The sequence below is a fragment of the Barbus barbus genome, assembly GCF_936440315.1.
Source record: "Barbus barbus genome assembly, chromosome: 30".
Lineage (NCBI taxonomy): Eukaryota > Metazoa > Chordata > Actinopteri > Cypriniformes > Cyprinidae > Barbus > Barbus barbus.
The window spans coordinates 16,371,994-16,395,567 of record NC_136758.1 but is presented as its reverse complement, the minus strand read 5'-3'; the positions used below and the strand labels follow the sequence as shown (position 1 = coordinate 16,395,567).

Here is a 23,574-nt window from a genome sequence, read left to right as displayed (position 1 = left end):
CTTCTGATTTAGTATTGATGACGTAACATTAAATCTTTCTTTATTTACAGAGGTTTCCTATTGATTCATAATATTAAATAATGAGTATGTTTAAACCTGAGATTTACACAAAAAAATTCCTGTCATCATCTCCAAAACAGATGTGGATATTATGAAACAGCTGAAATGGAAGTGTTTGTGGATGAGCACTAGCGCCCCTGCAGGCGAACACGGAGTACAGCAGCGCATACGTAACCTGCGCGTGTGTGTGTTGTGTGTGGTGGAGTGGTGGAGTGGAGGAGAGGAGAGGACTCAAACTCAGAGCAAGCGCTACATAGAAACACCAACGCAGGATCAGCAAGACGCTTTAATGTAGGTACACTACATTTTCTTGCTGTGCTGTAGCATACATGTTTAACAGGAAGGGACACACAAGTGTTTCCAGGATTTCCTCGAGCTCTTCGTGCAGATGGTCCGGTACAAATGTATCACGTCTTTAAAATGGCGCCAAACGATTAAATTGAGCAGCAGTAGACGCTGCCCTAAATAAATGTTTATATGCTGTTGGCCTCTGCAGTAATTTCTATAAGCTCCCGGTGTGGTTTGCTGTGATATTTGGTAGTTACTTTCAGTCGCGTAGCTGCTGGCCGTGCGCGCGCATGTGTGTCCAAGCGTCATATCGCAAGTTAGGCGCGCGCGTCCTGGCCTGACTGGGCGGCTTATCTTATTTTACCTAAAAGTTTTAGTGTTGAACCAGCAACTGGCATCAAACGCATGCCCATGTGTTGCAGTTTTAGTGTATATTTGTGAATTTCGGTTATGGTTCAGAGGGGTGTTAGAAAATGTTCCCCGTGCCACGGTCTGGGTTGGTCCGGATTCCTCTCTGCCATGATGTTGGGAAAATAACGGTGGAAAATATTAAACTTTTCTTTGGGGTTTGCGTTAGAAGTTAAATCTGCAAAATGTATGTATATGTGCGATAACATTAGTTTTCCGATCGACGAATGTAGCAACATACTTGTATGTTCTTGGTACTTCAAGTTGGTGTTTACATATACGAGAGTGCAGCGGAGGTTTTTTATCAAAACAATGTGAAAGTAATTTGGATTCAGTGGGGAAAATAATAGTAATATTAGTTATGTTTTCAATTTCGAACTGGCATTGAAATGGACAGCTATGTGACGTCAAGGGGCGTGGTCTGTCAGTCGCGTCACATTTGCACTGCGTGAGCTGCTGTTTACATCGAGCGATGGAAGTATTTGGGCAGAATTAATGTTTTTTTTTTATTGTAATGCAGTTGAAATTAGTGGATAGTTGTGAGATTTTGAAGCTGTGTTTCTAATACATATATAAATTCAAATTCAATTAAATTTAGCATGACTGTGTAACACAATGTTGCCAAAGCATTAACATATATATAACAACAACAACATAAATAATAATAAATAAAATCCATCTAAATAAATGAAAAGATAAAGTAAGTCAGTTTCAAGTTAATCATGTGAAACATCTAACATTGTGAATGGTTAATACATATTTAGCAGCTATTGCAGCTGTGTTATCATCTTCAAGTAAGAAGGGCATTTTCTCAGTATGATGGGATCAGGGCTTCAAATCTGGGGATATATATATGAGAAAGAGAGAGAGAGAGTTTGCTTTGCTCAGAAATTTGTCAGTTTGCTATTTTGCAGCACGATGGATTGGATATTTTAATTGTATGTAATATTAATGGTATGTACACATGACATATAATTAGTGTCTGGAGCAAAATAACCTACTGAAAGCTGACGTTTGTACGTTTCACTAAGATTTCCTCTGCCATTGGTCGGTTCAACAGAGAGTCCCGCCCTCAAACCCACGGGATTGGTTGCACCGATGTTACGTTGCGGCGCTCAACCAAACGAGCGGTTGGCTAGCACCACTTTTTGGAGGAATCGGAGTACGAGTTACTTATAAATTGATTCTGCATGTTAAGCTCAAATAGAATTATATAAAGTATCTTAACATAGCCTTTAAGTTTAAGTAGGCTTGTAAAGGCTGAGAATCTGTCAAGTTGCGGCTGGCTGCGGGAAAGCGCTCTCTGCAGGATCTGTTTTCAGGAATCTTCTGCTAATGTTTGATAAACCTCTGCAGATTTCTGCATCACTTGAAGGCCACGGCAGCTGACGATGAAGCGAAGCCGTGTCCCGAGCACCAGTGAGGACTCGGATAATGGAAGTAAGTAGTACCAACTTGATTTGAGTCACCCATATTAACCTTCTGGGAATACTGAAGTTGCATATTGCTAAAGTCAGCATGAAATGAAAATGGACAATTTTTAATTTTGCAGTATCACTATTTTTAGAATATTGCAATGTTTATTTTTATTTTTTTTATTCATGTGCCCTTGTAATATTTAATCAAAAACATCCTCTCCTCCTTAAAACAACATAATTTTTCTGATGCTGTGTGCAGGCAGGGCAATAATCTGTCACTCACATGAAATCACAGTAATTTAAAAACTTTACACAGTATAACTTTTTTTTCATTCTAGATGCCGTTTCACTCAATACAATAGAGAAGAAAAGGCACTCACAATTCCCATTATGCTGCTTTTAATATTCAGCCCTTTAGTAATAGCAGCAAAACAAGCCCTCTCCTTATGCAAACCTAATACTGCCATTTTTCAAACTAATATGACTACTGTTGCTGCTAAAAACATGAATTATCCCTCTTTCTCAGAATCTTCAGCACAAGACATTACATGCATGTTTTTCTGTCTCTTTGAGGTAACTCCACGTCTTGGTCTCAGCACTCCAACTCCAAGCACAGGAAACAGAATGGAAAAAGACCCTCAGAGGTACACAGAACTGCCTCACACTCATTACTGCCTCACATACAGAGATGAGAATGCTGTAGATATTTTTCACAAATATTTTCATGCATATTCTGATTGTCGCATCCCCTCTTTTCTATCTCCTCCAGGTGTTCAGGACAGACCTGATCACTGCTATGAAGCTGCATGATTCATACCAGCTGAATCCAGAGGATTATTATGAGCTGGCCGATCCCTGGAGGCAGGAGTGGGAGAAAGGGGTTCAAGTCCCTGTTAGTCCTGACTCCATACCGCAGTGTACAGTGCGGTATGAGGCCTTTTTTTTTTTTTTTTTCTGTCAGACTATTCTTATTTAATGGTTGCACTTGATTTATTCCTGTTTTCTTTTTTCCTGCAGCACTGTAGCTGAGAAATGCCCCACTCCTCTGTTCATCAGGCCAAAGAAGCTGATTCGCTCATCTGAGTCATCGATGCTGGGGTACGTGGGTATTCAGACGCTGGCTGATGGCATGTGTCGTTATGACCTGAATGAGGAGGATGTGGCTTGGCTGCAGATTGCTAACGAGGAGTTCAGCAAGATGGGTGAGTCTGGAGTTTTCATTTTACCCATTATGCACTCTTTCACACTGTTGAAACAAATGTCACGTGATGCTAACTGATTTGCTTGTAGGCATGCAACTTCTGGATGAGCTGACAATGGAGCGGGTAATGGAGGAGTTTGAGCGCCGTTGCTATGACAACATGAGCCACGCCATGGAAACGGAGGAGGGGCTTGGTATCGAGTACGATGAGGATGTGGTGTGTGATGTCTGTCAGTCCCCTGACGGCGAGGATGGCAACGAAATGGTGTTCTGTGACAAGTGCAACATCTGTGTGCATCAGGTGTGTGTGTGTGTGTGTGTGTGTTTGTGAGTGTCTGAATGCATGTGTGAGCGCATATGAATTATATAACAATGTACCTCCCCACAGGCATGTTACGGTATACTGAAGGTTCCTGAGGGCAGCTGGCTTTGTCGTACCTGTGCACTGGGCATCTTTCCCAAATGCCATCTGTGTCCTAAAAAAGGCGGGGCTATGAAACCCACTCGAAGTGGCACCAAGTGGGTCCATGTCAGCTGCGCCCTCTGGATACCAGAAGTAAGGATGCATGCACAAATTAAGACTTACAAAGTGATTTTGTTAAGAGTAGTCTGTAAGCTTTGTTGTGTGCTCTTTATCTCTAGGTAAGCATTGGTAACCCTGAGAAGATGGAGCCTATCACTAATGTGTCTCATATACCCAGCAACAGATGGGCTCTAATATGCTGCCTGTGTAAAGAGAAAACAGGAGCTTGTATTCAGGTACACATCACTGATGTTTATCATTGTTTTATTATGCTATTCATACAGATATTCAAAATCTTTCAAAGGGTCTAAAGTGCATTTTAAACCTGAATATTTTCTCTCAATTTAATCTCTGGAGAATATAAAAAAACATCAGTAATTCAAAGTTAAAGCCCTTTTTCTCTTAATGAAAAAGTTACACATACAAAAAGAATAGTATTTCTGACAAACGTTTGAAATGATTTATATTCACATAGGTTGAGGTTATATCAGTATTCTGATAAAAGCAGTTTCATTTTCCATGGAGTGAGTCACCTCATGGGGGTAGAGGTCTGCAAGCCAGACGGGGCCGACACACTGAGTCCATTCGGGCCGGGCTCGGGCCATTTTTTTTATTTACAGATCGGGCTCGGGTCAGACTCGGGCTCATTTAGCGTCTCTCCTTTAATTGTGCCCATATTACGCGCAGAGCACACATGGCGACTGTATGAAATACTGATTATATTATAAATATTACACATCGCCTACACAATACGCAACGCATATTCACATGCATTAGCATACAGGTGACAGTTGACCATGCAGAGCATCAGGGAGAATTTGGAGCGTGGTTACCAATAAAAGTTCCCCAATGCTTCGGGAAAAGCTGCATTTTGGATCATCCATGCATTTGATGATGATCCTCGCCGTCTCCTCATGGATGTGCCTTTAGAGTTTCTCAGAAGCGCTCCTGCTCAAAACCGAAACTGCTTTTTTCCCCTTTATTTAATGTCTTTATTGAATGCTTTGTTGATATTTTGAGTGCACACAAATAAAAGTAGGCCCTTTACAGTTCCGAACAATGAAGCCTATTACTCTTACCTTTATGAGCAAAAATGACATATGCGTATGACAAAGCGTATTTGAAATGTTTCCAATGCAAGTGATGCTCTGGCGCGTCCATGTCCTGTAAAGCGCGCTTCAGCTTGCCCTCTCCGCACAAACGACTGGATATGCATCAGTGCACATTAACCGAGGTTAAGCCTTTAAATTAACATTATGGAGCTGTTTTAATTTGAGAAGGCTAAATATATCAACTCACTGTCTGCTGCTGGCCGCTTGGTCGTTACTTTAAAAAACCAAAAACTTACATTTAACAAATAAAAAATGCTCCAAACGTTTTTCTAAATTAACTTAATAAAATAACGAAACATAATACAATCACTTTGCCATTTCATACAAAACTGAAGTATTTTAATAGCTGAAACAGTACAAGCTGTTTTGGGAGAAGGGGGAAAAAAAGACGGGCTCGGACTCGGGCCGGTAATTCTGATAAGCTGTCGGACACGGGCCGGGCTAGGGCCTGAGCGTCTCGGTCTAGGGCCTATATTTTAGGCTCGTGCAGGGCTCTACATGGGGGGCCAGTGAGTTGAGATCACATGACTTCTGTTTATTTCAGTAATCCCCCTCAGCTATTTGACACTTTCACTTGTGGAATAAATTAATAATTGCTGACTGTAAAAAGCAGTGTTATTTATTCAGTTTTTTTAAATATTTATTTTTTAAATAATATTTTTGTTTTTGCTAGTCATTTTTATTAGTTTTTAAGTTCTATTGAGTTTGATTTACTCTTATTGCATTTTTAGTTTTAGGAATTGTAGTACTTATTTCAGTTAACTGCCAAATATACAGTATAATATTTATATTTTATTGTAGATTTGTATCAGTTGAAGCTGCGGTCTGTAATTGTTTTTTTTCTTTTGGTAAAAAATTATTTGAAATCAATATTTGCGCAAGTACATATCCGGTGTTCAAAACTATTGCCTTTCTTTAGCCCGATTCACAACGGTTAGCTTATAATAATGTTTCCTAATTTGAGTGGTACGGGTAGGTTTTCGTGGGAAATTCAAGCATGGCACTGCGTCATTACGTCAAGTCTGTAAACATAAAGAAGTTGTCCTGGCTAGTAGGCTATCGCACATGAGAATCCTGCAGGTGGCGGATCATTTATAGTAGGGATGCACGATATTTATCGGGCCGATAACTTATCGACCGATATGAGAGAAAATGTTGGACGTCGTTTGAGTCTTCTCTCTTTTCCTTGCTTTCCTTCGGTTTTAAATAGCTTGTAAAAGCACCGTGCGTATTTTATATTCACTTTTAAATTAACGGCAATTCGGCATCAAACAACAACAACATAGAACATATAGCTAACTTTTATTAACAAAACGAATAAAAATGCACCATGATATATGCCTAATATAAAATAACAGATAACTTACAAATTTTAAATATGCATGGTAGGCCTATACAAAACTGAAAATCAGTAAAGACTGAGGAACAAATAATTATAAAACGTAGAACGTTTATTAGTGAGATGGAAAGTTTTGAGGCATGGACTGCATACACCTTGATGTAAAATAATGGGAAAAATATCACTGTTTAAATAAAATAAAAATCAGCAAATACTGTGGAACCAAGTAGGCTAAATGAGAAACGAATGTTTAAAAAATAAATAAATAAATAAATAGACCTTCCAATATCACCTTAGATAAATGGCAGGTCAACAGGCTTTTCAAAATCTAAAAATATTTTTAAAACGGGTGCTTTTACATTTAGTTTTGAAACTCTTCTGCCATCGTCTTGTCTTTTTCCCCTCACTCTTGTCAGTCAGCCCAACTCACTCTCCTCAGGTGATAAATGAAATCTGATCTGTGATGCGCGACTGTCGTTCGTTCACAAAAATGAACCGAAATACGTGCCTCACAGACATGATAAATATATCTAAAGAAAGCTTTAAATTGCTACTTAACGAAATAAAAACAAAAACTATTTAATACAATCGTTATCCGTGAAGATGCACTTCTCTCTAAAGGCACGTCTAACAAGGAGATGGCGAATCCTTACTATTTCCCGCGGACACATTCATGGTAATTACTTTTGCTGGGGCTTTTGCTTTATTGCATGTATTTGAAGCAGAACTCTTCAGCTGTGCTGACGGCTCGCTGCTGCTGCGGGACACTAAACACTGTCGAGCTGCTCTTGACAGTCACGGCAGCATGGACTCATGTTGTTTCCACCAGCGGGGCAATTTTTTTTCATCAATAATTGATGGATGTCTAAAATATAAAGATAAGGAGAAGCCTAAAACAGGCCCGAGGCCCGGCCCGCGACTGAACTATGATGTGAATATTGGCCCGAAGCCCGGCCTTAGGGACATTAAAAAGTAGGAGCCCGACTTTAAATTAAATTTAAAATAATAATAATAATAATTGGGGGCTAAAAGTGTGTTGTAATGCAAGCGTTACTGAACATGTACCGAGTAAAATATTACTGAAAATTTATTAGTAATGCCTTACACTACTGCGTTACAGCAAAACGTAATACGTTACTGTAATGCATTACTTTTATAAGACCTTACTCCCAACACTGCTTAAAGACTATATAACTTTCTCATCCTCGTGCACTAAAAACATTGAATAAATGCATTTATTTATGCATGAAATATTTGAATATAAATTTGTTGTTAATGAGTTGTTAATTGCAGATAAACCATAGTTCTGTCATAATTCTGTTAAACCATTTCTGTTACAAAGTATTTTGGTGCCTTACACAAAAAATAAAAAACATTTGAAGAATCAGGACTGATGTTTGCTATAAAAGAGCTACTAAAATATCAGTTTAATCAGTGAATCTTAGATTTTGTATTCTCCTGAGTGCACAAACTGCAGATTATATGAAAATTATAATATAAAAATATGAATTTATTGGTATCGACATCGGCCATGAGAAGGACTTAATTATCGTTTATCGTTTTTCATATCGTGCATCCCTAATTTATAGCCTTTTCTCACAGCAGCTAGAATAATTAAATTTATCATTTTGATGGCGGATTGTAAACCAGAAAGGGATGTGTTTATATGCGTTTATGTGTTTATAAAACGCATGTGAATGAAATGAAATTATATTCCAGTTTAAATGTGCTTCTGATTACAGATAGCCTGGGATTACACAAGATTTGTGTTTTAAAGACAACCAGTTCGAAGGAAGAATAATTAGCTTTTTGGGTTAATAGAATTTCTTAATATGAAATTCGAATGGTATGACAATTAGATATTAGACTGTACAGAAATTGAAATGTACACGCTAATACACAGTCACGCAGTGCTGATGTTGATAACATTAATCATTTGAAAATAAAGTATAACAATACTTTGCATGGTTTGATGTGATATTGAATTGATTGTTAGATTTAATCACCATTGGGAGCCCAATTTATGGTCATGATTTTTTCCTCAGTTGGTCAGAATAAATGTGACAGACTTGTAACTTACTTGTTCAGATGGCAATATACGGTGAAAATTTTTATTTGGGTCATATATTCCAAGACGTAGGCTAGAATTTACCATACAGGATTGTGAAGTATGGTAAACATCCACACCGGTGCGGTGACTGACAGCAACACATTCACCTCAAAACATTAGATTCATCCGCGTGCCAGAGCACATCCCAGCAAGGAAGATAATTCCGCAAGAGCCTGCAATTCCACGTTTTCAAATAGAAATGGTGACAAAGAGGCAAAACTTATGAACTGCAGCTTGAACAAAAGTAGTTTTTAGGTAACAATACTAACATTGGTCATTCTTCAGTGGCTTCGGTGACTGAACTTTTTTTTTTGCATGCATGCTTCTTGGTTTAAATGTAGAATTTTGTTAATTTATTAATAATAAGAAAAAAACTTCTCTTCACATTTTCCCTATGTTCTGTGCTTTAATCCTGAGATCCTCTCTTTCTACATCTCCCTAGTGTTCTGCCAAAAGTTGCCGTGTGGCGTTCCACGTGACTTGCGGTCTGCAGTGTGGGTTGAAGATGAACACAATCCTCACAGAGGCGGATGAAGTCAAGTTTAAGTCTTTTTGTCCCAAGCACTCGGGCATGGACTGGAATGAGGAAGAGGGAGATGATGACAGGCCAGTGAAGGTCCAGACCAGCGAAGAGAGAGGGAGAAATAGGGGAGTGGACATCTCATCCTCTTCACAGCCCAGACTCACACAAAACCCTGAAGAGACCAGACTCAGCGAGCGCAAACTTCGAGTCCAGCAGCTGGAGGACGAGTTCTATCGCTTCGTCGCTGCTGATGAAATCGCAGAGCACCTGCAGTTGCCCCTGGAAACTGTGGACTTCCTGTTCCAATACTGGAAATTGAAAAGAAAGGTGAATTTTAACCAGCCGCTCATCATGCCGAAGAAAGAGGAAGAGGACAGCCTTGCCCGGCGGGAACAGGAAGTGCTTTTGCGGCGACTCCGACTCTTCACGCATTTACGACAGGATCTAGAGAGGGTAAGTTTTCCAAAACCCTTCTGTAGCCACATTACCTCACATTACCGCTTGAATCAATGTAAGGGAAGACAGCACCAGCCAATCACAGCTCAGGACTGTTAGACAGCAGGATCCCAACTCTGCCTTTTCTTCATGATTTCAAATAAACATTTAGTGATTTACACACAGTTCAGTGTGGGTTTTTGTGGTTAAGTATGAAAATAACCATGGCCCAGTATTCAGATATTGGATTCTATGTCCTTTTTTATTCAATATTACAGGTATGATCTGTTTTTTCAAGGTGTCATCACTAACATTTGTCATCATTCCTGTGTTGCTTTGTCACGCCACAGTCATTACAACACCTGTATCTTTACCATTAGACCATAAAATATGTTGCTAGGCCAACCCCAAATAGAAAATACACAAAAATACACCTTTTTTTCAAATTACAGGCTATGAGTGAAGACATCAGTAGTGGAGGAATTTCAATTATTTTATGGTAACAAGATACCAGATGGAAATGTGATACAACTATCTGAATTTTAGATTGGTAATTGGTTAGATTGTAACCTGAACACTATTCCCACTTCAAACAGAAAGTTTTATACAAATAATAAACAATTTTTTACAGAGTAGTTAAGCCTCTAGATTATTATGTGCTGTATTGCCACTGCTGATAAGAGCATGTCTTCCATGTGTTGAAACTGACTCTACACTTAAAGGGTTAGTTTGCCCAAAAATGAGAATTATTTATTAATCCTCATATGGTTTGAAACCTTTTCATCTTCAGTACACAAATGAAGATTAATAGTCTCTCATATAATTCTTCATTTAAATTCCATGCAACCAAAACACTCATTAAAAGTTGAAAAATACATTGTAAAAGTAATCCATATAATTCAAGTGGTTTAAAACCAAGGGTCTGTTGATTTAAATGATGAACAGATTTTGAAAGCTTGGTTGTGCTTGCTTGTAATGCAAAAACAAGCCCCATTGGTTTTCACTTGTCAAGAAGGATGAGAAAATATTAGGAGTATGTTCATTTGTGTTCTCAAGATGAATGAATGAGGTTGAGTAAATGATGACAGAATTTTTCATTATTGTTTTTCTTTTTTTAGTTTTTTGTTTGTTTGTTTGTTTTTATTTAGTGTGTCTCACCTACATATATGTGTGTTCAGGTGCGTAATTTGACGTACATGGTCAGCCGTCGGGAGAGAATTAAACGAACCTTGTGCCGAATGCAGGAGCAGATCTTTCATCACCACATCAGGCTGCTGGAGCAGGGACGCATCGCTGGTTAGTATGATGCTTACTGCACTCACTTGATGAATATTTGATCCGTCTAGTCTGTTTTTATCTTTTTTTTTTTAACTGCTGCGTTCTCTCCTGGTCAGGTATATCTTCTACTAGACGTTTAGAGGAGGCTATGTTTTACTTTCGGACAGCACCTCCTGTACCTACATCCCCCCAGCCTCTGAAGGGTCACTGCGGCCAGAACAGCGCCCTGGGCACCACTGTTCAAAATCACGAGAAAGGGAGCAACCCTTACAGAGTCTCAAAGCATATCGAAGCAGACAAGCCTGCAAAGATGCCCAGACTGGAAAGCCTGGTCATGGACAGTGTGCCCAGTTCTGGGATCGTCGATTCCGGATCTGGAGCTTGTAAGACTGCGGCATCAGCTTCAGCGAAACGCTCGGAGGGCAGGCTGAGGGGAGGAGAGTCTCACAGAAGAGATGAGGAAAGCGAGCGCCCTCTGGAGGACAGGAGGAGGAGGAGCAAGCTGTGGGAACAGGTGTCTATAAAAGACAAACTGAGACAGTCGAAGTCTATGGAGGACACGGTGAAGAACGAGACGGAACATGACAACATGGATGACAGATTACTGCTGTCTCACAGCAGAACCACTGCTAGTTCTTTAGTCCCTGCCTCGACCACGTATAACAGATCACAGAGGAAGACAAACGCAAGCCGACATCAGGGAAAAATAGTGCCAAATGGGCGGCATCTGAAAAACTGGGGCAGTTTCAGAATCCCTAAACGTGGTGAAAGAATGTCAACGGGGAAAGATGGACAGGACGGAAATGACGAGGCGGACCAAAATTCTTCCTTAACTTTTAATACAAGTCCCACCTCCTCCCCACAAATTAGGACCCGGCTGCGGACAGGAAGTGAGAACCGAAGCCACGTGGAAGAGTCAGATCTTGGCCAATCAGAACAGGGCAAGAGGTGTCACGCCCAAAGACTTCGAAGCCCGATGACTAGACGTTACGGTTCGGACGTGATCCAGCATGGAGTTCTTGCATCATGAATTGTGTCCAAAAATATTCTATTTCTCATTTTCATTTGCTCTTCAGTGAAAGGCGAACATATTTATTTTTCTATTCTGTAATTTTCTGCTGTTGCTGAAACTATTTTTTGGAGTGTACGTTAAAAACATACGCAGAGAGGTTTCAAAGACCGAAAAATTGGCTGATGAAGAAGAAAAATATCTTCTTAATGAATGAAACTTCAGATCAGGTGAAACTAACTGGCACAATTTTTAGATGTTATGAGCACTTACCAGCGTGAAACCAAGCCAGTACGGCCCAACTGTCTTAAGTTCCACAGAATTACTGCACTTAACTTAGCACTTAACTACACAAATATCTGACCACAGCAGTGTCCAAAACTTAGAGAAGACTTTTAAATTGATTTCTCAGTATTCTGCTAACTTCAAAGGCCATCATGTTGTGTGTATGTGACGTGTGCCATACTTATGTTGTGGCACCTTTTCCTTCTCAGGTAAAATCTGCTTATATTTGTACTTAATTTATAGTGTTATGTCTTGTTTTTCTTTCAAACAAACTGAGTGTGTAACAGGTCAATGCCTTATATGTACTCTCTTTGGTCTCGAAGTTATTCCTTTCCAGAAAAATACAAATAATAAAAAATATTTCTTTCACTTAACCATATTCTTCAGCAATAGATGGACTCTGTAGATCCAAGACGGATAATTACACACTCATTACAATGAAACAATGACACGACAATGTACTCCATCCGCAGCTCTGTTCAGGAAGGCTTTTAATAATCATTTACTTCCAGTTTCCATTACTTTGAGTTCACTTTTGCACTTGATGTTAAACAATAACACAAGACACTATCATAGGTCTAATAAAGACACTGTTGCATTGAAAGGACTGATCTTCTTGACATGGTTGCCTTGTAGTACTTCAAGGATGTGTTCTTGCATCTTTTCTTTATAGCTCTAAATGTCTTTTCTCATGCAAAATGTGAGTTGATCTCCTCGAGAAAAAGTTTATCTTGTGCCTGAGTGTTTTTGTTGAGATGTTGCACTAGAACATTATCCGGAGAGCTTGGTATAACTGTCTACAGAAAAAAATTTCTACATGTTTATATAATCAAGCGCTGCTGTATTTTTCTTCTTTCTTTTATTCTTATGCAATACTTTAGTTTTGTTGCAGATTGTGAATAAATTTTCTTGAGGTTACTTCTGGAGATGTCTGGATTGCTTGAGAGGAAAGTAGATATTTTCTGCATTACTTTAAACACAGCTTCAGACTAACCATTGACAAATGATAGACATTGGCTCCTAAAATTAAACCATGTTTGGACATCTAATTACCTTTTTTAGTTGACAAATTACAAAAGTAGTTTAGTTCCCATTTGATGGTCATTGTAGTGATTCTAATTGTATATGTGCCATTCAATGTGATTGCAATGGAGTCATCGGGTCAAAACAGTTAACTGTAAAGTGTCAACTTTACGATTCATCTCATCTTGACCTATGTTTTATATATATATTTGAAAATCTTTTAGAATAATATTTATTAGAATAAAACTGTATATGTTCTAAAAAACAGTGGTTCCTGGTTTATTTTAAATCCGACTGATAAATGATTCTTTATTCAATGATTTAATCAGCAGCAAACTAATATTTCTGAAAGATTCGATGACTGGATCTGATTCAAACCACAAACTCACAAGCAAGTTCAGTGAGAATGAAATCTTTTCAACCGGCTCCTTTAAAAAGAGCATTTATTAGAGAACTGGGCTTTGTGGTTGTTTCATGCAGGAAATGCCTGGGCATCTAAAGATGTAATAAACACCAGCTCACAATGTAACATCTCAGAGTCCGTTCCCAGCTAACCACTTTTGACTTCTAAAAGCGCTATATAGCAATGTCAGGGTCATAGGTTTGAGTCCCAGGGACTGTATAAACAAAATCTATACTTTTAATAAATCAGCATCTATCAAATGCATGAATGTAAAATATATACAGAGTGTATTGCTTGAATAATCTTTTCTGATAGACCTCACTATTAGAGTGCAAATGTCATGGTAATACACAAGTTAAACTGACGGGCATCCTTAACTGAATTCTGGCTCCCATTTTCAAGGCAGTAAAATACGTTTTAACCACATCCAGTGCTAAAAATAAAACTATAATCATGTCAAGTGATAGGACACTTGTCTGAAGTGTTCCTCAGGTTCTTCAATATCATATACAGGGTTTTTTTAAAGTGGACATTTATCAAAGTTCCATAAACAGTGAATGTGCGGTTAATGGCGGGCGCTCAGATACGACCGGGCCTCTTCCACTGGCTCTTTGTTCATGTTGGTATGTTAGTATCTTTGCACTTGTGAGTCCAGACGATGTCTGCTATGTGTAATCTACTGATGGCAAGTCATGTAGCGTCACAATAGTTGAGCCGCTGTTGGTGCTGAAATGCTCCCCATTGCTCCGATCCACATTTGCCAGGTCGACCCGAGGAATGCTGTGCCCGTTCTCTGAGGACGCGTTAGACTGCACAAAGCTTCCATTGACTGAGCCCGCACCCACGTTGCTCATGGCCAGGTTTGTGTTTGTGGTAGTTGAGGACACCTTCTTTCGTGGTTTGCTGGAGCCTCCAGCCAGCATCCGTTTCGCATGAGTCCTCCTGTCAAATAAGTATTTGTAAAAATGGATTGATAAATAAAACGTTTTAAAAAGAAGAAGATTAAGATAAAGAAGCATATTGATTTTTTGGTAAAATTGATTAACAGAATTTAGCATGTAGCTACTGGATATTCAATTGTTCATGCTCATCTCCTCTATGGAAAAAAAATTGCATTGCAAAACACTGTTAAAAGTAATTAGCAAATCTGAAAAAAATCATATTGAGTTTTAGTGTACTTTGTTTTGACATCCAATTGAAATCATAGCTTTTAAAACAATATTGTTTTAGTGTTTTGTTTTTGGTTTATTTAGACAAAAATGGTACATACTGAAAAAATTATGTAAACTATTTTCACTCTCAAATTACTAGTAAATTTCACAAAGAAATGCCAAGTAGCGTTGAATTAAGCATGGAATTTTTAGGTAGAATGACTCAAATATATCCTTGCAAAAAATGCCCAAATAATCTGTATTTACAACTTTGAAAAATCATTTTTTACAGTGTAGAATTTTATTATTGGCCATTTGTTTATTTACTGGACATAAAACGATCTGCCTATTAATATTGTTTTTAATACTGGTGCATCCTTTAAATGATAAACAACATAAATCAACTCAGTTCTCGTAATGAAATAGCTATGAAAGGCTTTCAAAACATGTTCCTTTCAGCCCTGAGAACATTTTAAGTGTTCTTGTCCTCTAATAGATTTGGAGAATGTCGTGTGAGCCTGGTTGAAATGAATAGGTCTTTATCTATTTTTAGGCCTCATTACGAGGTCTGTCTAAAATTGTTCTGCTATTGTGAGGAGATAGACAAGGTATTCACCTCATGGTATGTAACTCATTCATTATGGTTCACATCAAAATGTTGCCATACCTGTTGTATGTCTTCAGGACTATCAGCAAAAATGTGAGAATGATGATTATACCAATGACGATTACAGCTATCATGGCTCCTGAGCCTGAGAACAGGACAAATAGGGAATATTTTATTAGACATATTAGGGGTTTGGAAAACCACGCATTCCTTATTAATCATTCAGTGAAAACATTAACATGAATAAAGCCAAAACTGCAAAAAAAAAAATATATATATATTAATATTTGAAGAAATCTAACATAGTAAAACATAAAAAAGAGACTCATTTAAAGAAGTTAATTTGATTATAAAATGTAGAAAGCGATAGTAGAAATACAGCCATAGTATTGTAGTAGCCATAGTAGATAGTAGCCATACAAAATTGAATGTGAATTATTTAAAATATGCTGTAGAACAAGTTCCAGGAAATAAAGCGAAGTAATGCTCATGTTTCTAGTTTTCTCACTCTCTCACAGTGTCAGCTTGACACAAAAAATCAGTCAAAAATCTGGTGGGCATCCAGTGTAGACAGAATCACTGATTAGAATGGGTTCTATTTGCTTTTGACGTGTGGTCCTCAGGAAATAGGGTGTCAGACTTTATCTACATAAAGTGCAGATCTGAAACGTACTCTGCGTGAGGATTTGTTCTCTAGACTTGGTGACGACTGGGGTGTTCTGTGTGGTTGTGGACTGGGTCACGGATGCTGTAGCGGCTCTTTGCATCTTTAAATTTGTCCTGAAAAAAACAAGGAAAATACTTTAAACATACAATACCACTTTGGTTTACAGATTTTAAAGGAATAGTTCACCTAAAAATGAAAATTCTGTCATTACTCACCCTCATGTTGTTCCAAACCCTTAAGACCTTCATTCATCCTTGGAACATATATTAAGATTTTTTGATGAAATCCGAGAGCTCTCTGACCGTAATTCTAAAAAATGCTGTTTTTGTTTTGTTTTGTTTTTTAACCCAAATGCTGGGTTCAGCTTGTTGGGTCATTTTATTGGGTTATTTTAAATAGTTTTTACCCAGATGCTGGGTAGTTTTTCTGTAACCATGTTGCTGGGTTTTAAAGTTGTTGTTTTTTCCTACCCAGACGCTGGGTTAAGCCTGTCAGGATGGAGCGATTCTCAGCACCGCCAATTTTATTATTTTACGCAACCCAACATAAGGGTGACATGTCAGCCAGCTGCGTCAGCAGCGGTCGTTTCGCATGATGGAAACGCCTTTTGCTTTGTATAACATAAATGGACTTTATTAATTATAATACAGAGTTTAATTTAATGTTAAAATATGTTCTCTAATCTCAGTACTGTTTGTTTATGGGCAGGTTATGAAGTCAGTCACGGCATCTTTCAGTAACTTTCAGCTAATAACACAACATGTGCTCTGTCCAAGATTCACCCAGCGCTGGGTTGCCAAATAACCCAAGTTGGGTTGTTTTTAACCCAGCATTTTTTAGAGTGTACAAGAATACTTTTTGTGCACAAGGAAAACAAAAATAACGACTTCATTCAACAATTCTTCTCCTCTGCATCACCCTGGCTTCATTTTGGAGTATAATAACGCACGCGCGTGCTTTCCTCTGCACGTAAACAAAGCGCAGCTCATGCATGTCAGCAGCACCACATGCATACATCATGATACTCTCCAAAACTGCTCCAGGGTGACACGGAGAAGACTTGTCGAGTAAAGTCATTATTTTTGTTTTCTTTGTGCACAAAAGATATTCTCGTAGCTTCATAAAATGACATCAGAGAGCTCTCGGATTTCATCAAAAAATCTTAATTTGTGTTCCGAAGATGAACAAAGGTCTTACAGGTTTGGAACGACATGAACTATCCCTTTAATTTAAAATTCCTAAAGAAGGAATTACTTAATATTATGGTTTTACTCAATAACATTTCATAATGTTTTCTTCCTTTTGTGCTGTGCCTTTAGATCTAATGATTTTGAAAAAGCTATTTGCCTTGTACAAAACAAGATGTTAATTAGGCCAAATGGCTGTTTTGGGGAATTTAACCACACTGAATACATGATTCATTTTGTTTACCGAACTACTAATTAGTTTAGAGACACAATTGTGTATTGTAATTTCAAAACGGTTGTATTGTTTTATGGCTTTTGAGCTGTTCTGCTAATTCTACATGGTTTATCTGGCTCCAATTTTAAGATTTCATTCAATTAGATTTCATGTTTAAGTATATTAGTTACTTGGCAGAGTGATTATGTGTTTAAGTCAAACTGTTAAAGAAAGCCTGAGAGGAGTATATAATTCTCCCATATATCTGTCAGCAATAAATCTCACCCCCATCAACTTCCCTTTCTTAATCATTTATCTGTCATAAATTCAGCACATTCAAAACACAGCACAGTCTTTCCAGTGTTTTTCTGGGGATGAATAAGAGGCATGGTTCAAGCCAGAAGAAATTTGATTTACTTCAGGGTTTTGTACTCGGTGAACCCTCAGCCATGGTGCATCACTGACGTACTGAACTGCAGCGGCACACCGCAGCCTCAAAATTATACAGCTGCTGTTGGCTTAGATTTAATTGACTGTGGAGTATCCTTGACGATACAATCAGAGCTGCTTCAAAACAAAATTGCATTGGCTATAAAAAGCTTAACAACCCAGCACACACATGAATCCATCCATTTCCCCCCAAATCACTCAACCAAATGCATTCATATAGTGTAAATCCTGCAGACTTGCTCACTCCTATGTGCTGACAGACGTTTAAGCACAGGTGAAGTCTATTCTTCACCTGCTGATTATATTCAAATAGACCGGCAACTACAAAACATGCAAAACCTTCAGTTTCATAACAGCTATTACCCATTCTGACAGCGTGGGCTTCACAGCAGAGGAAGACCAGAAGAACAAGGTCTTCTCAGTCTAAAAGAGCAAATCTGTGAAAAAATATGTTTACCAGTTGTCTAATTTTATGAAACTGTGATGAATTTTGGAGTGAATTACAACCAAAAAGTTTGAGCTCATTTGGCTGGTCTGATTAAGACCATTATCGATATCAGGTGATATTTGATATTTAATTGTTTGCATTTCTTCTACTTTTACATTTAGATGAATTATGTTAAAGAGTGTTAATATAATTTGTATATTGGAAATTCTTAAAACATTTTTGTGCCTAACGATTCATGAGCAGGTGCTCCATATTTACTATGTGACATGTTATTATCAACAGATGTCCATCTATTATTTATCACCTCAAGGAAGCGGAAGTAAACAGAATAATCTAGATCTGAAACAAGAATAGAAAACTTTACGTTTGAGACAAAATTTAGACCTTAATAATCTGCATTTATTTATACAGTTGCCAGGCTCATCTTTGTTATTTTCTGCACGATATCGTAAAACAGCCTCTTCTGTTCCAGACAGGACATAATGTCCGAGGCTGGCTCTTATGAGTATTTCTGACAGAAGCAATCAGCCCTGATGGAAAGAAAAATACAGCGCCTATACCACCGAAGAACAGCAAATAGTTGTAAATTCTGTTGCCTGAGCTACAAGGTGAATCACAGGACAATCACAGGAGCTCAGTTTCACACCATAAAACAGACCATAATACACTCTGAGGATTCAAGTGTCAGCCTGTGCCACTTGATTTAATTTACAGCCACTTTAAACTCACAGATGAACAGAGCAGCTGGGACAGAACAAGACAAACCTTGAATCCTGCCAGAGCCACATTTCAACTAAATTCAACTCAACTGTTTAATTCTTAGCTGGAAATAAATAATAAAACAAAATATATAATTTTTTTATTAAAATAAAAATTAAACAAGCTTAAAAAAAACAAAATGGAATAAAAGCCAGAGTGTGAAAAAGCTTATGTTAAGCATTGGTGTATACATTTTAAATAAATAAATAAATGCTAAAATAAACTTATATCCATCAAAATAGTGTTTGGCTCTTATTAATATAAACATCTCATTGCACACCATATTATCATATTAATAGCATATTAATAATAATAAAAAAGTATTTAGGCCTCTGCATGTATAGATCTGAATACCTTTTCATACTCTGGTTTAGAAATAAAAAACTATTGAGTGATCTTTCACCATTTCTCAATCTCTCTATCTTCCCTTGAAGTGCTTTTTAATCAAGGTGTGGTCATAACTTGTTGCAAAACTTCTATTACGTTTCTACTTCATCCATAAAGAAGGAATTACTTAATATTATGGTTTTACTCAATAACATTTCATAATGTTTTCTTCCTTTTGTGCTGTGCCTTTAGATCTAATGATTTTGAAAAAGCTATTTGCCTTGTACAAAACAAGACGTTAATTAGGCCAAATGGCTGTTTTGGGGAATTTAACCACACTGAATACATGATTCATTTTGTTTACCGAACTACTAATTAGTTTAGAGACACAATTGTGTATTGTAATTTCAAAACGGTTGTATTGTTTTATGGCTTTTGAGCTGTTCTGCTAATTCTACATGGTTTATATGGCTCCAATTTTAAGATTTCATTCAATTAGATTTCATGTTTAAGTATATTAGTTACTTGGCAGAGTGATTATGTGTTTAAGTCAAACTGTTAAAGAAAGCCTGAGAGGAGTATATAATTCTCCCATATATCTGTCAGCAATAAATCTCACCCCCATCAACTTCCCTTTCTTAATCATTTATCTGTCATAAATTCAGCACATTCAAAACACAGCACAGTCTTTCCAGTGTTTTTCTGGGGATGAATTAGAGGCATGGTTCAAGCCAGAAGAAATTTGATTTGGGTTTTGTACTCGATGCACCCTCAGCCATGGTGCATCACTGACGTACTGAACTGGTTTAGAAATAAAAAACTATTGAGTGATCTTTCACCATTTCTCAATCTCTCTATCTTCCCTTGAAGTGCTTTTTAATCAAGGTGTGGTCATAACTTGTTGCAAAACTTCTATTACGTTTCTACTTCATCCATTTCTAATTGGCTTATAATTATTATATTTATTCATTCAATCATTTTAAATAAGCTGTCATGATTGCTTCTGACTAAAACTTAACCACCCGTCCCTAATGAAATGTAAATCCACCATTCTATTTTTAACTAAATGAGATAAACTGTAGGTCAAATTCATAAATGTATGTGTGTCACTGTCGGTCGATTTGGCGAAACAATCAATTACACACACAATAGAATATAAATGTGATCGATTTGGGTTAAGATCACGGGCAAATATTTAACCAGTAAAAAAAATGATTAGATCACAGGTGCGCTCACGTATGTCTGGCCTCCAGTGCACGTCACAGCCCTGACTACAGCCTTTCTATACACACCAGATCAGTCTTCAGTTCCCCTGACTCAAACAATGGCCCATTCATCACGTTCTGTTACAGGTATGTGTCCGTCTGAAGCCAGATTCTTAAACGTGTCTCCCACTTCTTACACACTCGCTAAATATAAAAACAACAACTTCAAAATACACCATCTAAAATTTCAACTAAATCTAAAAGAAATCAACCTGACTGTTTACAGGAACCTCCTTTATTGTTCCTGAATGCCAGAACACAATAAACATTCACTGCCCTGCCAGAGCTTTGTGTGCAATGTCAGTCTAAAATCACATCAAAAGCAAGTGAAAAGGAAAGCTAAAGTTATTCAGATTCTCAGCGGATGTACAAAACAGAACATCCTCTTGGGTCCTCTCAATAAAGGGAAAACAATTCTGCGATAGTTCCTACCAGGAACTTATTAGTTCAATATCTTCATCATATGATCAGCATCATATGATTAGTATCAGGACTAAAATCTCAGTTGTTTCACATGTAGTACCTTCATTTAGAAACTTGGAAAAAGTCAAAAATATGATTCAATTTGACTAAAACCACTAGAATATATTACATAACAACAACAAGTCATTTTTAAGGTTCTGATTGGATATGAATTTCACCTCACGATCACTTTTTACAGTGTTTCTGCCAAAAAACACAATCCAGCCTAATGAGATGAGTTTGTTTACTTCAGGTGAATGTACTTAAAAACACATTTAGAAACTATTTTCATTCAGAAATTGTGAGTAAATTTCACAAATAATTTCAAAGTAACTGCAAATAAAAATATGAAATATGAAATAGTATTTTATTGTAAAACAATATTTTCTTTACAGCTTCCTGGTTTGCACCAGTTTGGCTCTACAAAAGAAACCATGAGTTGAATAATAGCTACTTATTCAACTCGCTTTAAATATACACAATCTGTCCATCTAAATATCTTTCCTACACACACCTGGAGGCATGCGGCCAGGGAACCTCAGGGGTCCTAAATCACAGGTGACAAATCACAGAAAATTGAAGGTGCAAAGTGATAATGGGTAAAGTTTGGTTGCATATTGGCTTACCTGTACGATCAGTTCCCTGTCGTGGAGTTCTCTCTCCACAGTATCAATTCCTCCACTCCCCCTCCTTCAGTCGACTGAAGTGAGCATAGTCCACACGCTCCTTCCCTCACACACACACGCTGTCGCTAGAAGAGCTGGGATAGAAAAACACTGTGGAAACCCGTTTGAAACTAGTCTGAACAGGTGATATGACAGAATGTCCACTTCAGGCGTGATTATAAACTGAAGAAGTTGAAAGCGAGAGGTTGGTTTCAGCACTTGGCAGAGAGGTAGACACGACATGCCATATCAGAGGTCTCTGGACTGAAAGCGGTAGCTGGTTTTTCAGGTCTGGCCTGGCCTGGCCCCCAAGGCGTGCCACATTCACAACACAGTTCACACACTCCGTTCTCGGTCAGTACGCACCTTTAATTAAACACACATATACACATGCACTGCATTTCTCATTGACTTTCTCTGTGTGACAGAATGTAGAATAGTAGAAAATCATTACATGATTAGCACTCGCGCTGTACACATACAAATCAAGGGCCACAGTGAGAGAGCTGATGTGGTTTACAGATGATGTCTTATCAGCTACATTTAAATATTTAATCAGATTCCTTTAAAATACATCCTTAACACACACTCAATTGCAAATAGATTTGAGCAGATACCAGAACATCAGAGTTGTTGTGATTCACTTAGTTGATGAATTTAAGTCAGTTAACTTATTCTAATCTACTTATGAGACATTATTAACCAATTCACTTTTTGTTTTGAAATAAAGTTATTAGAGCAAATTGTATTGTGTAATTAATTATTTAGCATTTAAATGTAAAAATAACTGACATGTATGTTAATAGAACAGCATAATTAAGATGAGTCATACCTTGGTGTTTTCTGCAACTCACAACTGTTTCTTTTCAAAAGCAACTTCCTTCAGAAAAGGGTATGTTTCATCCCTCCACCCCAACACACACACACACACACACACACACACATGCACAGAAATGCGTCAATAAAAGAAAGAGGACATTTGTTCTTTTTAAGGGATTCCTTCCTCTAAGGGATCTCATGATAGAGTTTCACTCATGGGTTTTCCAATATGCCTCAGCAGGAATCAAGTTACCTGTAAAGAGCAAAAGTGTTTTCTTTCTTTCTTTCTTTCTTTCTTTCTATTTCTTTCTTTTTGTGAGACAGCCACTTTATGTTTTAGATATGTTCGAAATTAAATAACAGATATTACCATACTTCCATACTTTCTCTACACCTTTTTGCCTGTTTTATGAGTTCATGGTCCCTGATACAGCTTGTCCCAGAGGGAAATTGTGTGGGTCTTGTGTTTGGCAGTTTGCACTCTTTTTTCAGATGGCATCATTATATAACAAGAACACATTTAAATGTCCTGCTCAGCTTTCACAAACAACTGGAGGAGAGTGGAGACTTACAGAAAGGACTCTATTGTCCTCTGCCTCAATCTAGTTCAAACAAAACTGATCCATAATGGTCACCACTGCCAGTCTTGCATCATCTGGTTTGATTGATTAATTGGAATTTTACAAAGCCATGGGATGGGCTGTTCCTCATTTTACGAAATATACAAATAATCTGAGGGACTATTCTGCATCTTTGCAGAAATTTCAGCTTTTAAAGGACATTATAACTTCTCCATACTTGTGAAATATTTAGGCAACCAATTTTCAAGATGCAGTCTCGCGATACAAACTGTAATTTGAAACCATTAGCAGTTAGCCTCAGGTCAATTTTCTAAAAGACTTAAACAAAAAATTTTTGGCGACATATCCACCCTTTTCTTGACGTAAAAATGGGCGTGGCTATTCGTAAATTCTATGGTTCTAGCTTCCGGTCTCATCAAGAAACAGTTCGTTTCACCCTGAGGTGTCTTCAATAGACATGCATGCTTAAAACAATAATTAATAATTCAGTCAATTAACTTAACTCGCTCTTGCATAGACTATCTGCTCTACACGTACACAAGATAAGAGCTGAAGTC

General features: G+C 37.7%; 2 protein-coding genes across 4 annotated transcripts; one reads left to right on the top strand and one right to left on the bottom strand.

Annotated features, from left to right (window-relative positions):
* Positions 1-216: 216 nt before the first annotated feature.
* Positions 217-13,271, top strand: jade1 (jade family PHD finger 1). 3 transcript variants are annotated; one of them, XM_079386194.1, is made up of 11 exons: positions 217-351; positions 2,113-2,196; positions 2,748-2,818; positions 2,944-3,101; positions 3,192-3,376; positions 3,465-3,676; positions 3,764-3,931; positions 4,018-4,134; positions 8,902-9,435; positions 10,596-10,713; positions 10,812-13,271. In XM_079386194.1, exons 2-11 carry the CDS (start codon positions 2,148-2,150, stop codon positions 11,723-11,725), a joined length of 2,526 nt encoding a protein of 841 aa, XP_079242320.1. In that variant the 5' UTR covers positions 217-351; positions 2,113-2,147; the 3' UTR covers positions 11,726-13,271. The 3 variants fall into 3 exon arrangements, with proteins under 3 accessions (XP_079242320.1, XP_079242322.1, XP_079242321.1); XM_079386196.1 differs by lacking the exon at positions 217-351 and adding an exon at positions 629-887 and having other exon boundaries at positions 10,812-13,264; XM_079386195.1 differs by lacking the exon at positions 217-351 and having other exon boundaries at positions 1,865-2,196; positions 10,812-13,264.
* LOC306850524 (uncharacterized protein) lies at positions 12,465-21,983 on the bottom strand. Its single transcript, XM_079386197.1, has 4 exons — positions 21,579-21,983; positions 15,847-15,953; positions 15,234-15,318; positions 12,465-14,357 (listed from the first exon to the last, which is right to left on the bottom strand). Exons 2-4 carry the CDS (start codon positions 15,938-15,940, stop codon positions 14,081-14,083), a joined length of 456 nt encoding a protein of 151 aa, XP_079242323.1. The 5' UTR covers positions 15,941-15,953; positions 21,579-21,983; the 3' UTR covers positions 12,465-14,080.
* Between the last annotated feature and the right edge of the window lie 1,591 nt (positions 21,984-23,574).

Bases quoted from the DNA above. Each gene is read 5' to 3' on its own strand.
- jade1 (XM_079386194.1), top strand. From the start codon at position 2,148: ATGAAGCGAAGCCGTGTCCCGAGCACCAGTGAGGACTCGGATAATGGA. The intron at 3,377-3,464 runs GTGAGTCTGGAG...ATTTGCTTGTAG, and splicing joins CGAGGAGTTCAGCAAGATGG to GCATGCAACTTCTGGATGAG. The intron at 10,714-10,811 runs GTTAGTATGATG...TCTCCTGGTCAG, and splicing joins GGAGCAGGGACGCATCGCTG to GTATATCTTCTACTAGACGT.
- LOC306850524 (XM_079386197.1), bottom strand. From the start codon at position 15,940: ATGCAAAGAGCCGCTACAGCATCCGTGACCCAGTCCACAACCACACAG. The intron at 15,319-15,846 runs GTACGTTTCAGA...TCCTGTTCTCAG, and splicing joins AGAACAAATCCTCACGCAGA to GCTCAGGAGCCATGATAGCT. The intron at 14,358-15,233 runs GTATGGCAACAT...CTTATTTGACAG, and splicing joins GTCCTGAAGACATACAACAG to GAGGACTCATGCGAAACGGA.